General features: G+C 45.7%; 1 protein-coding gene and 1 pseudogene across 1 annotated transcript in view; one reads left to right on the top strand and one right to left on the bottom strand.

The window, feature by feature from the left end:
* Positions 1-14,794, top strand: part of Sh3bgr (SH3 domain binding glutamate rich protein) — a 50,695-nt gene that overhangs the window by 29,264 nt on the left and 6,637 nt on the right. Inside the window, exons 4-6 of the mRNA XM_005323475.5 lie at positions 9,229-9,303; positions 9,918-10,007; positions 13,529-13,558. Coding sequence (XP_005323532.2) covers positions 9,229-9,303; positions 9,918-10,007; positions 13,529-13,558 — 195 coding nt within the window. The remainder of the gene's footprint in view (positions 1-9,228; positions 9,304-9,917; positions 10,008-13,528; positions 13,559-14,794) is intronic.
* Positions 3,641-4,618, bottom strand: LOC101972944 (large ribosomal subunit protein uL23-like; annotated as a pseudogene).

Here is a 14,794-nt window from a genome sequence, read left to right on the forward strand (position 1 = left end):
AGATGAAATCTCAGTAGAGTTTTGATTTGCATTTCCCTAATTGCTAATATTGTGAACATTTTTTCATGTGTTTGTTGGCCATTTGTATTTCTTCTTTTGGTAAAAGGCATTAGATGCATTTTTTTTGGGGGGGGTGAACTGAATAAATTTCCTATGCTAAAAAAAATCACTCCACCCAACCCCGATATCATTTTCAAATTCAAAGGGGAAACTGATCTTTATAACAGAGACCTATTGATCTATTGATTAACAGAGTAGTCACACCCAGCATCACCCCTGGCTGACTCACAACACCTGCACCATCTGCTGTGCTGTGAACGTGAAGTACATAGTCTCACCTGCCAGGTGTCCTGCAGTTTCTTTAATAATTTGTTCTTTCAGGAATATTTATTTGAGCACATGCTGGCTGGACATTGGCCCAGCTGACCGTGGGTTTTATGGTTGAGGGTGAGCTCTGTGTCAGCACCCTACAGTAGAGGTAACAGCTGTCTGCATGAATGTGAACATAGACTGCCAATCTCAGGCTTCTGAGCAGCCTCCACTGTGGCTTGACGGTGGCCTGTCCTTTGCAGAACTCATGCTGAAATCTGATTGTCATTGTGGTGGTGTGAGAGTGGGGCCTGCAAGGGGCTATTAGATTGCTAAGAAGGACAAATGCCTTTCTCTCACAGTGAGCTCTCATTCCCGTGGCACTGGATTAACCACCTCTAGGGCAGGGTTATAAAAGGGAGCTACTTCCACCCCATTTTTTTCCTTTCTGCATGTGTCTGCTTGCCTGTCTCTTCCTGCCATGAGTTGAAGCAGCCAGAGGTCCCAGCGACTTCATGCTGTTGGACTTCCCAGCCTTTAAAACTTTGAGTCCAAATAAATCTCCATCCTTTATAAAATACCAAGTCTCCACTATTCTGTTATAGTGACAAGAAATGGACTAAGAAAGTATCTTAAAAGAGTCTGAATTTTGCTTGATACTTGAAGATCTAGCAGGAGCTAAATAGGCAGAGAGACAGTGAAGGCACTCTGGGAAGAGGGACGGCCTGGAAGACAGTGGGATCCAAGAGCATGTGGCCACTCGGGGGGTCCTCCTCGGGGTAGGATGCGGAGCTTTTGGTAGAACCTGGGGTCTCAGGTGGGTGAAGACCAGAGCCAGGCAAGTGAAGGAGGCAGGAGCAGTCCTGCACCGGGCCTTCCACTCCCCAAACTTCTGTTCACACAGCTCAGTGCAGAGTGGTTTGTGTTTTGCAGAGCCTACGACTCAGATAGCAGTGTAGACGTTGTTAGAGAAAGACTCAGGATATGGGACCGAGTTTACACCCTCAGAGCCAGGTGCAGTCCACAACTCAGATCCGGGGCTCAACTCTGAGACTGGAGGCAAAGACTGACAAACCAAGTCAGTGAAACACTCCAGAGCTGTCAAGCACCATTCTTCAAGTTGTTGGTAGGACAGTTTTATTGCAACTTGCCTTTTTAAAAAAACAGCCTATGTTTTGAGACCTATCCATGCTAATACATGCAAATCCATTTCATTCTCTGCTGTGATTCATCTTATCCCATTTTCTTTTTTTTTTTTTCTGGAAAGAACTTTTAAAAATTTTAATTTGTTATATATATAAATACCTTTTTTCTATTTATTCATTTGTATGTGGTGCTGAGGATTGAACCCAGGGCCTCACATGTGCTAGGCAAGCACTCTACCACTGAACTATAGCCCTAGCCTCTCCCCCCACCCCTGCTGTTTTCTTTTAATATCTTTTTTTTCCTCTGACAATTTTTTATGGGATACCCTGTAATATTTCTGTTTTTTAATTTTTTTTAAGTTGTAAATGGACACAATATATCTTTATCTACTTTTATGTGGTGCTGAGGATTGAACCCAGGGCCTCACATATGCGAGGCAAGTGCTCTACCACTGAGCCCCAGCCCCAGCCCCTGTGATATTTCAGTACATGTATACATCGTGTAATGTTTAAATAAGGCTAAACATACGTGTCATTTTTTTATGGTGAGAACGTTCAAACTCCCTTCTTGGGGCTTTTTGAAATGTGCAGTGTGTTATCACCGACTACAGCCAGCCTCCTTTGAGCAGCACCCCAGGACTTCCTGCTCCTGTCTGACTGTAACTAAGTTCCCATTGGTCAACCTCTGACCGTCCCTCCCTCACTCCTCCTTTTCCCAGCATCTGGAAACCATTGTTCTACTCTGAATTTCTATGAGACCTACTTTAAAAAATTTCTCCTGCGTAAGATCACGAGGCGTTGTCTTTCGGTGCCTGGCTTATTTCAGTTAACATGATGGCCTCTGCTTCCTGGTTTCATGTTATTGCAGTGATCTCAGTCTTTGCTCCCATCCTGATTTGTACTTGGAGTCGTAGTATTTCATGGAATTCTCTTCACAGGGAAGAAAGGGGTGGCCAAAGGATAAAACCCAGCCTAGAGGGACCTCAGAGGCTGTCTAGTCCAGATTCTTCTTTCCTCAGAGGAGGATCATGAAGCACAGGGGCGGAGGTGACTTGTCTGTAGATGTCCCTCTGATCACAGCTCAGCCTGTGCTGAACTTGCTGCTATTAGCGTGGCTCAGGGTTACAGGTGTTCACTTGGGAAGGTACTTCAGGTACGCTTGGAAAGGCGGACACTTGATTTATGGAGATGCTATGGCTTGTCCCAGTGTCATATTGTCATAAACCACACTGTAGAGAAGAATCAGTGAGGGTAAATCATCTTGCTAGGTCACATGGAGGAACTCCTGACAATTATGCAGAAACACATATCTAGAAAATGATACAAAGTGTTGTAAGCAGCATTATTGCTTTTAGGAAAATCTCCTTGCCTCCAGCAGGCTGCCCCAGGTCAAGTACCAGGCAAGGATTCCCAGGAAGCTTTGTAAGCTAGTGTTTGCTCCATAAAGTCTACCTCCATTCTTTAAAACCGTCTGTTCACAGCTGATCAAATGAACACCCTTCTTGATATGCTATTTCAGGAAGAGCCTTGGTTGCATAAGCAGGGTTTTGAGTTATGCCCTGGCAAACAGGAAAACAGATTCCTATTAAAGCTATGCAAATAACTGTACTGCCACAAAAAGTAAAATGTATTCCAATTCGACAAGTAGAGTCAATAAAAAATTTTGAATTCCATAGGGTTCGGCAGGGAGAATAAGATGTCATAAGTTTCATTTTGATTTACATATTCAGAAAATTGAGCATTAAAATAACACCAGCAATATTCCAAACAAAAACTCCTCTCACTTGTCATCGCTTCATTTAGTCCTGAGTGACTGATTCTTATTCCCCAGGGTCTTGGGGTAGTGGTCTCAGGGGCCCATCTGCTCTTAGTGTGCTGGGCTTGTCAGGCTTCCTCTGGTGTGGTCCCCACGTTCTTTATGTGATGCCCTCACAAACCTGTATCCAAATACCTGCCACCTGGTCCTTTCCTGCGGGGCTCTGAGCTGTTGTTCTTCCTGGGAGAGAAAACATTCGCACCTGTAGCCGATCACAGAAAACTTCCAGGGAAGTATCGAAGTAAAACAAGCTAAGGAAAAACATCTTAGATGAAAAAGACTTAAAATGGGTGTGGTTTATTTATTACTGATGATTTTTTATTTTTAAATTTTTATTTATTTATTTATTTATGTTGGAAAAAAGAAATTATATTTAGAAGTAGACAGCTGGACTTTGTTTAGATGATCCCAATTTTGTTGGCGACGTCCAATGCATCATAATCAGGAGCCAGTCGAACATATGCCTTTTTCTCTCCATTAGGCCTGATCAAGGTGTTAACCTTGGCCACATCAATGTCATAGAGCTTCTTTCTTTCTTTCTTTCTTTCTTTCTTTCTTTCTTTCTTTCTTTCTTTCTTTCTTTCTTTTCTTTCTCTCTCTTTCTCTCTCTCTTTCTCTTTCTTTCTTTCTTATTAGTTGTTCATTACAAAGCTCTTGACATATCATATTTCATACATTTGAATCAAGCGGATTATAAACTCCCATTTTTACCCCGTATACAGATTGCAGAATCACATCGGTTACACTTCCACTTTTTTACATACTGCCGTACTAGTGTATGTTGTATTCTGCTGCCCTTCCTATCCTCTACTATCCCCCCTCCCCTCCCCTCCCATCCCCTCCCATCTTCTCTCTCTACCCCATCTACAGTAATTCATTTCTCTCTCGTTTTTTTTCCCTTTCCCCTCACTTCCTCTTATATATAATTTTGTATAGCAATGAGGCTCTCCTTCCACTTCCACACAATTTCCCTTCTCTCTCCCTTTGTCATAGAGCTTCTTTATAGCATGTTTGATCTGGTGTTTGTTTGCCTTGACATCCACAATAAACACAAGTGTGTTGTTGTCTTCAGTCTTCTTCATGGCTGACTTGGTGGTCAGAGGGAATTTGATGATGGCATAGTGGTTTGTTTCTCCTGGGGGCACTCTTCCAAGGATACCTGGGCTGCCTCCGGAGCCGCAATGTCTTGGGTCGCCGGAAGGTAGGTGACGTGCGGATCTTCTTTTTATGACTGTGGACACCCGTCAACACTGCTTTCTTGGCTTTCAAAGGTTTTGCTTTGGCTTCAGCTTTAGGAGGGGCAGGAGCTTCCTTCTTAGCTTTCGGCGCCATCTTGGTGAAAGGGCTGTTACTGATGAGTTTTAAAAGGAAAAGACTTTAGAGTTAGAAAAGAATAATGCTCTAGATGAGAAAATTTGGTTGTCTCTGTGGCATGTAAAGCAAAACAACGATGTCAGTCCAAGGAAGTTTTAGAAAAATGAGTTGTGAACCTAATCATTGAGCCTATTTTCAAAGAACACACAAACACTGTATCTAGTTTCTTAAGAATGAATGGACTCAAAGGAAATATCAAATTACTCAGAGACATAATGTGTCACAAAGATACCATGCATTTGGAAGGAATAGGTCATAATGAGATGCAGTGTGGCTGGAGCAGGCTCTGAATGTCTGTGTATTAAAAAATAAAAGTAGGTAATGGGCTCCCCAAATGAAAAGCACCGTCCTGAGATATGCTAGATTCAAATGAAAGAAAAAGACCTGTGACCTGGTTAACATTTAAAACGAGTAACTATGACTGATAATTGTACCATGGGTGTCTGATATTAGGAGAGTGCTGGGAGGGTGTCTTCCTGTGTTATTTTACCGGGGGAACATTGTCAAGATGGCAGTGGAAAGCATCCAGGTCTGTGTGGAATTAGATTCCCCTCACTGGCAGAGATAAGCAGTCATCACAATGTTGAAGCATGGCATTCACAGGATGCTGGTGGGGTGACGGCTCAGTCTCAGCATTTTTATGTTCCAGCAAGTGCTGTCCCCATGGAGCCACCTCACGAAGTCCTAATAATGTTCCCAACAGCTGAACCATTATCACTCACAAGAGCTTTCAAATCCCTCTCTGAGGTCACATCTCCATCTGATGAGAAGGACACAGTGATGTTTTGAGGCAATGTGATTTATGGCCCAAAGTGATTTGTGATTAAAAGTTTCAATACTAGTTTATGATATGATTATTGATCTCCTGTCGAAAGCAGTTTTGACAAATGGCAAAATATCTAAATAAGTACAGTGATTCCCAGGCACCTAAAGGAAGCCATGCTAACCAGAGCATTCAGATGTCTTGGACTGACAGTGCAAATGGCAGAAGCAGGAGACAACGTTGAACGCTGGGTGAGACCCATCAGAGAGATGGATTTGCAGCACAAAAATGTGTTCTGGAATTTGTTAATTTGAACCATAGTAGATGAGCAATAGATCACAGATGCCCGTAAGGTCCATGTTATGGCCCAAGAAGAACTGAAGGAGAAATACATCCAACTTGACATAAAGCAAGGAGAGATGAATCATGGTGAAAGGCCAGAGTCTGCAAGTCAGGTGCAGGACCTGCTGTGTGACTAGTAGGAGTTCCAGAAGAACAAGAGGCTTCAACTGCTCAACTCAACTGAGATGAGTCCTTCTTGACACTGGCAAAGGCAGAGTGGTGCTGAGGGTTTGGTAGGTCCTCAGGAGGTGCGTCCCAGCTGCAGGAGGGGCCTGGGCACTGATCTGGAGCAGCCTGGAAGTGGAACCCTCTCGATCCCCCTCCATCCTGCCGTTGGTCCCAGCAGTGGTCAACAGAGGTGCCTGTTGCTGGGCAGAGCAGCCCTTGGGAACTGATCTCGCTCATGAGGAGCAGGGAGGAGGGTAGATCCTGGCAGCTAGCCTCCACCTGGCTGCACCCTAGAAGCACTGGGCAGCTGTTAGAACTAGGGAATGCCACATCCAAGGTCGATTAGGAGAAAACCTCCCATAGGGAGCTCCCAAGTGAATTTAGTACTTTGCCGATGTCAAGACTACTTCTATAAATGAAAAGACATAATAGAAAAATACAGAATTTTGGAAGGGGATCTGTGAGATCTGTGAGATACTCACACTGAGGATGTCGTTTTTTGGACTGCAGAAAAGCAGAAACGAAAGGGGATGTAGGTGCCCTGGAGAGCTAATCTCAACTGGGGTGGGCAGGGGAAGCCTCTCGGTGGGGACATATTTGATTGGGATGCAGGGTTAGTTTAATGATGACCATTTTGAACAGGAGGTGAACACTGGGATAGAAAAGCCTTCCAGAACATTTATGTTCACGAGGCTGGGGCAGAGCTGGGAAAACACTTACACAAGTAGAAATGAGGAAAGGGAACACTAAGGGAAGATGGCCGGGCTGCCGTGGATCACCGCAGCAGAGGAATTGGGCCAACTCTGTCAGTTGTTCTAATACATCTGAAAAGGCTAAAATTTCCTAGGCCGGGAAAGACAGTTTGGAGTTTTTACACTGTTGTTCTACAATTGACGAGAGGGTGTTAAGATCGCTGACTCTGATTGTGCATTTTCTGTTTCTCCCTTTAATCCTGTCAATTTATACTTCATGTATTTTAAAGCCCTGTTGTTCGGCATATTAATATTTATGGTTTTTTTGGCTTCCTGACGGACTGGCTCTTTTATGTTTGGTGTATGCCTCTTTGTCTCTGTAGTATTGTCTCTATCTGGATTGTGCATTAGTAAAGCTATTCCAGATTTCTTAGGTTTACTGCCTGCATGGCATATTTCTTCCATCTCTCTCTCTATTTTTTAAATTTCTTTTTTAGTTGTAGGTAAACACACATTTTTATTTTATTTATTTATTTTTATGTGGTGCTGAGGATCAAACCCAGAGCCTCACACATGCCAGGCAAGCGCTCTGCCACTGAGCAGCCCCACCATCTGTATACTTTTGACCTACCTGTGTCTTTGTTTTCATAGCATGTCTTCTGGAGACAACAGAGGTTAGGTTTTGTGCACTTTCATTCATTTTGACAATTGGCATATTTGGTTCTTGAGCACTTCGATAATCATTGACATAGTTGTGTTTGATTGTTTATTTATTTATTTTTTGCAGTGCTGGGACTAAACCCATGGGTGCTCTACCACTGAGCTACATCCCATCTGTTTTATTTTGAAAAAGGGTCTTGCAAAGTTGCTGAGGCTGGCCTTGAACTTGCTATCCTCCTGCTTCAGCCTCCTGAGTCACTGGGATGATAGGCTTGCACCACCACACCTGATGTTGTGACTGTGTTTAGATTTGCCACTTAATTTTAGTTTCCTGTTTGTGCCTTGTTATATTTCTCCATTTTACTTTTTTTGTGTCATTTCTTTTGGGTTATTTGGCTATATTTCAGAGTTCCCTTTTAATTTGTGCATTGTCTTTCTAGCTATACAGCTTGGCACACTTGTGGTGGTTCTTCTGGTGTTTTAACGTAAATTCATCCTGTCTCACAGCCTAGTTAGGTTAATATTATGACACTTCAGGTAGCAGGAAGAAGCACCACCACGGCGATGCCCACTTACTGCTCTCCATCTTACTGTGTGGCCCGTTGACGCCTCCCTCCCCTCTGTTAAATGGTATTGTGTTTTTGCATCAAGCAGTCCTGTGTATTTTAAAGGAAGCAGGAGGAAAGAGAAGCGTTTCTGTTTCCCAGGTGCTTTTCATTTCTGATGCTGAGACAGGGGAGTTTCCTTTCGTCCTGATGGTGTCCTTGAGCCCCGTGGCCCTGCTTGTGGAGCAGGCTGCCGCCCGAGCTCGTGGCTTTCTTTACCTGGGTTGTCTTGGTTTTGCTCTCATTCTTGAGGGGCTTTTTCACAGGACACAGAATTCTTGGTCTACAGTTACTTATTTTCCTGACAGCACCTTACAAATGTTTTTTCCCTTCTGCCTTCCTGTCTGCGTAGTTTCTGGTGAGCCTGGATGACTGGAAGTCCTGTTCCCTGGCTGTCGTTTGTGGTTTTCTCTTGCTGCTCTCAAGACTTTCCATTTATCCTGCATTTGCAGCCATGTGGTTATGCTATTCTAAACCTGGTTTCTTTGTACTTATTTCTTTTTCGTGTGTGTGTGTGTGTGTGTGTGTGTGTGTGTTTAGTTGTAGGTGGACACAACTTTATTTTATTTTTATGGGGTACTGAGGATTGAACCCAGTGCCCCACGCATGCCAAGCAAGCCCTCTATCACGAGCCTCAGCCCCAGCCCCAGCCCTGTATTTATTCTTATTGATTCTGTGAATGTAGATCTTTCACCAAATTTAGGAAATTTTCATCTAAAAATACTGTTATTCGTGCATTATAGTTCCCCATAACAGTGGGGCTCATTTTGACACAGCCACACAGGCACAGTTTACTCCAGCTCAGTCCCCAGGGCCTTCTCTTTGCCTTCCCTCTTCCCTCCCACTGATTCCCTTCCTCGACTCTCCTGCTGTTCCTTTTGTTTATTTGTTTATTTAAATTGGTGCCTTATGGATATACACACAGGTGGAATTCACTGTGGCGTATTCATATATGCTTGCAGCATGATTTTATCAATTTCATTCTGCAGTTCCTCCCTTTCCCTGAACACAGGTTTCTTAGGAGGGTGGGAATGGCAGGTATGTATATGGCTTGTTGTTCTATGAGCTCCAAATGTGTTTGTAATAAAAATAACTTGATATTTCAAAAGGCTGGGAACCACTTCATAATTCAGCATCAAGGAGGAGGTGTAGACCCTAACTTGCGATATGACATTTTCTGCCTTTATTTTCTTGTCTGTGAAGCAGGTGTGGCCTACGTCCTCCGGACATAGTGTCGTCGCTGTGAATAAAATGAAGGATGCAGATAAATATAACTTAAAGAGTTAAAAGACATTGAAATGAAAGTTACAGTCTTCAAGAAAATTCTGAAATGTTCTCAATTTATATGATGCAGGTGGCAAAATCACCGGAGGAAGTGTCTTCCCTTCCCAATGGTGATGTAGTGGGAGAGGCAGAGAGCACAGCAGAGGTAAGGCCTTGGGCTGTTATATGGAACCATCTTCTCCCATGCCAGTGTCCTCAGAATGGCTGCTTGGTCTTAATGTTTCTCTGTGTCTGTCTACCTGTCTATCATCTATCCACCCATCATATATGTACATCCATCCATCCATCCATCATATCAATCTATCCATCATCCACCCATCTATTTATCCATCCATCCATCATATATATCATCCACCTGTCCATCCATCCATCCATCCATCCATCCATCCATCCATCCATCCATCCATCCATCCATCCATCCATCCATTTTCCATCTTGTCCACCTGTCCACCTGTTTATATCAATCCACCTGTATACCTGTTATCTTCATGATCCTTAAACGGGTGAATTGAGACTCCTCCCTCAGGCAGCTTATTACTGTAACGTCCATCAGTCTATTGACTTTTGCCCACAGACCCAGCCAGCAGTGTTGGTGTTTGGTGAGGTCATGCTTTCGCAGCGAAGTGAGCTCCTGACTAGGAGGACTCTGCTTCATTTCTGTATTGTGATTTAAATAAGAAAACCGCATTGGGGGTGGCCTGGATTTTCCTCAGGTGCTCACCTAAGATCAGTGATACGCTGGGCCTCTCTTATGACCAGGGGACAGAGAAGGCTGAAGAAAGCGGAGAAAGCGAGGCACAAGGAGAGGGCGCTGAAGGTGCGGGCGAGCTCCCCGAGTCCCCGGAGAAGGTGAGGACTTGCCTCTTTGTGGGTCTGTCTTTGGATTCAGTGCTGTCCTTTTCTTACTGGGCTCTGCCTGGAGCAGGAATTGTGCTGCACTCTGGGAACACAGTGGCTAGTGCAGAGCTGAGCGTGGAGCTGGGAGGAAGTAGGCCATTTTCATTCCAGTGCTGGCCACTGGGGACCAGGTGCGGAGTGGCTGAGGAGGACCCTGCAGCAGGCCTGGAGGTGGCCAGCCGGTCAAGGCTTTGATCCTGTGTTGGGTTGTGAGGGTGGGTTGGGTCCTGTCTTGGTCAAATGAACATCCTTAGCTCCTGCTCCTACTATATATCTCCTCAAGAGCCAAGGTGGGGTGCATTTGTGTGGTACTTAGAGGAACTTGAGAATAAAAGGGGGCCTTGGGAGAAAGCTGAAACTCAATTCAGTCCAATCAAGGGAATAGAAGGTCCCAGCAAATCCAAGGCACAGGTTTCCTTGTCAGAGCTAACGGGATGGGGAGTGGGGGGTGGGGGCTTAGAGCAGATAATGGGGGACCACATAGGACACTTATTTGAGGAGTTCAGGACATGTGACTTGGGTGGCCATGGCTGCAGATGGAGCCCAGTGGAGCTGGGGCAGGGTGCGGGCCTCGGGGTGAGCTTCCCTCTAGAATTTCAGGGGGGCATCATGAGAACTTTCTAAAATGTGGGGAATGTAGTCACTTGTCCACATTTGGGTTTGGCATTTATCAAGGTGAAATTATTTTATTGTAAGGTAACATTATTTGGAGGTTCATTCTTTGCCACTCCCAGAGGTCCTACCTGAACACCCTGGTGGGCTCCCCGGCTGCCTCCTCAGGCCTGCTCCCTCCTCCCCACCTCTTCCTGACACTCACCACCACTGACACCTGGCCTCCGTCTGGCTACCCGCCACCAGCAGCCTGGTCCCTGGCCAGGTTCCCAGCAAAAATAGCTGCTACAGGAGGAAGGTCCTGAGACGTCCCTCTCCCGAGGCTCCCCGGGGGCCTTCTCAGAACAAAGAGGTGCCGTTTCTGTGGTGTGCTTCCCGCATTAACGGCTCGCAGAGACTCCAGCTCTTCCGAGGTTGGCTTAAGTGACCTGGTGATTACAGTTCTCTTTTAAAACATGCTGTTGTCAGTATAGTTATTTGCCAACCATAAAGGTCAGTTCATGCCTTGACCACAGAGAACCATCCGCTGAATTCTGATATTTTCTAATTTTGTGAGCTGAGGCTAGTCGTTGGTTATTTTTATTTTTTAAATGAATATATCCCACCTCATCCTAGGGGGTCAGAGGTAGGAATGGCAACGCATACATGCATTCATTCAACACATTTTTTGTGTGGGGGGACTGGAGACGGGACCCAGGCTCTCCAGGAGCCCACCGCCAGCCCCCACCCCACGTTCTGTGAGTGACCAGATGGAGTGGTGCAGTCCCAGGCTAAGCAGAACTCTGGGGGCCGGAGGGGCTGTGAGACAGCAGAGCCCTGCCCCCACCAGCGTCTGCTCTGGCAGAGCCTGAGATGAGAACATCCAAAGCCCTTTACAGCTCATTTGACCTTTTGAAGCTATTTCTATCAGTTCTGTGATCAGTTCCTTTCTCATTTTCAAGAAATAAAGCTGAATTTAGATATTGGTAAAGAGTGCCAGGTCCCTATCATTGCTGCTAGTTTACCTTAACAGCCGAGACTAGTAGTTATTCCTATAGGATCCTGACTGCCCCCCCAGCCAGTTCTAAGGGTACCCCTACTTTTAATAATAGATTGTTTCAGCTGGATGCAGTTAATAAAAATAACTGGATTTAGGAAATTGTAAAGCTCTACAATAATCAATAGTTCTGTGCTGCTGGTGAGGCTGGGCCTGATTGAATTTTTGGTGACCCTGTCCTCTCTTCCCTTAAAAGTTTCTTTAACCAGGTCAGATTAAATCAGAACTTTGGTCCTCTATAGACAAGAAGAAAATGACTGTGCTTTGAGAGCCAAGAGTTAATGGCCGAGGAACCGGGCCACTTTACTCACACTGAGGGGGCTTTCTCTTGGTGCCAGACAGTGGCAGGCACTGGAGGTCCAAAAATGAACAGACACAGGTCATGACCCAGGGGCTTGCAGACCACCAGGAGACAGATGAGTAAATGGTGTTTGTGGGAGCTGATAAGAGGGACCTTAACTCAGTCTCGGGCTGGAAAGTCTGCCTTACAAGGGTCATTTTGAGCAGTGTCCTGTCCTGTTGGGGGGCATGTGAGAAAGTATGGCTGAAAGGGAGAGCAGGGAGTGGTGAGGTGGAGGGCCGAGGTGGAGGGGGAGACTGGAGGGGGAGGCTGGAGGGGGAGCCAGGGGCAGAGGACTTCTAAGCTATCTGGATCCTCTTGTGATGCACATTGCCAAACATGAGGCCCCACAGGAGGTTTGTTGTCTGGACCAACTCTGTGGCCACAGTGTGGAGAACAGATGGATAAGAGGATGACCGGCCGAGGGTTGAGGGTCACACAGGGGCTCCTGTCAGCAGCCAGGTGAGCAAAGCTGGCAGGCCTGGCAGAAGGGACGAGACACCAGCAGGAGTAGGCGGCATCAAGGGCTGCAACCCACAAAGGCCCTGACGGCAGCGCCTGGGTGTCTCAACAGACGCTCGACTCTATTCCTGGCCGTGACTTTTGCACAGACACTTGACATGTCACCACGGTGCTTAACATAGAGGCTGGTGTGGAGATCCCCGGTGCTGAGCCATCCTCTTGTCTGACTCAGCTTTGGCCGCTGTGTCAGGCGCTAGCGTTCTCTGCCTCTCCCTGAGATCTGGAGGTCTGTTCTGGAACTGGCCCCAAACGTGAGGCTGGCCCAGCCAATGTGGCAGTGTCCTGGATACTCTATAAGTTGCCCTCTGTGATTTTGCTCTTTCTGTTACTGGCCCCAAGAGGCTGCCTGGTAGAAGAGGAGGACACTACATTAGTAATCAGGAGACCTGGAGTGGCTCCCGATCATGCCACTTACTTGTCCTGACTTCAACTGGAAATCAGTGTTTAAATACTAAATGGTTCAGAAATGCTATCATTTTGTTCTTATAAAGAAAAAGTTTTTGGTCTGCTTTTATTCATCAGTTCAAACTGAAACAAAAGCATACTTGTAAGGGCAGAAGGCAGAAGAGACATATTTTTGTTAAAATTTTTAGGTCACTTGCATATATGATTTGAATTTACCAACTAGCTCTGCAGTCGCTGCCGTGCTTCTGTAGGAGTTCTGCAGACAGAACTGTACGTTTTAGTAAGCAGCACCACTACTCCATTGTGTTTTGTCAAGGAGTTTGATTAATGGAAAAATATCTTTAAGCTCAGAATGTTTCAATAATTTGAAATATGACCTGAAATCAGTAGAGATCTCCCAGTGTCCATGCCTTTACTGCTTACATATTTCATGAATTAATGAATATGTTGCTCATTTTGATGGGCTTCTATTTTAATACAATTTGCCCAATTTTGAGATTCAACTTAAAACTTACTTGAATTTATATTTTTTCCTTCACTTTGATTCACGGACCTAAGGAAGAAGAGGGAGAGACCGCAGCAGAAGAGGTATGTCCATCACCTTCAACAGTTGTGTGTCATCAGCTTGATACAAACATTTTTAGGTGACAGAGTCGAAGCTCTAGCCACTGTCCCTCTGTTCTTCATAAATAAGGGAGACGGTGTAGCCCACACAATCAGAAAAGTTCACAGGTGACCTGCTGAGAAGGGAAGTAGGTTGGAGGTGAATTCACATGAGGGAGGTGGACTGAGAAACAGGACCTGCCCGAGGAACCTCTCTAGCCTCCATGAGAGGTCCAGAGGTCAGGCTGGGCCGGGCCAGGGCGCTGGGCGGAGAGTCGTTCTCATCTTGCCCTTTCCCACCCTGTTGGACAGCGTGGTGCATGCAGCTTGCCCAGTGCTGGTGGTGGTGTGCATGGCCTCCTGTTCATCCTGTTGAGGAGGGAGGGCTTCCTGCCCTGTGCTATGGGGATGGACGTGTAACAGCAGGCACTGGACCCTGCAGTGGGCGTCTGTTAGCCAGGTGCCCATACATACTGGAGGAGAGGACACAGGCAGGGCAGGGCCAGGCTTGGGAGTAGGGCAGATGAGCAGGCCCTGGGAGTTAGCTTTCCAGTGTCTAAGGTGTGGGTGCCACAGGAGGTTGGAGTTGGTGTGCTGACTAATGCCAGAGGGTAGGCAGGCACTGCACCTGGCCCTTGTGTGCGGGGCTGTTAATCCAGGCTGTGAATTCATGGACCTAAGGAAGAAGAGGGAGAGACTGCAGCAGAAGAGTACGTCCCCTGATTTATGAAGTCTGCAGGAGCAGAGTGAGTGTGTGGCGGGGACGAATGCTGACGTCCTTTGAGCTGTCTTGCCTTCACCCGATGTCAAGGGGCACATAATGTTGAGTCTTGATTTTAGTACTCATACTGCAGGTCTCCGTCTGAGCTACCTTGACCTGCAGTTTTAAACAGCTGTTTATCATCAAGTGTCTGGACATTGTGTCACTTGGAAACCCTAATGTCATGCTTTAGGACACCGCCTAAAGAACAACTAAAATAGAAGAGAATAAAGTTTCACAAAGAGAGAAGATTAAGAATTGTATAAAATAAGGAGAAAGTATGAAAAATCAGGAGTACTGAGGACAGAGCTGTCAAGTGCAAGGGAAACATTGAAAGAAAAATGATAAGGCAATATTTGAAAGCCATTAAGGGCAAACTGTATAAGGACGTCTGTCTTCTGTGACATGTGATTGCACATTCTTGTTTGTAGAGGGGAGCCACAACCACATCCCAGGCACAG

Source organism: Ictidomys tridecemlineatus, chromosome 3 (genome assembly GCF_052094955.1).
Source record: "Ictidomys tridecemlineatus isolate mIctTri1 chromosome 3, mIctTri1.hap1, whole genome shotgun sequence".
NCBI lineage: Eukaryota > Metazoa > Chordata > Mammalia > Rodentia > Sciuridae > Ictidomys > Ictidomys tridecemlineatus.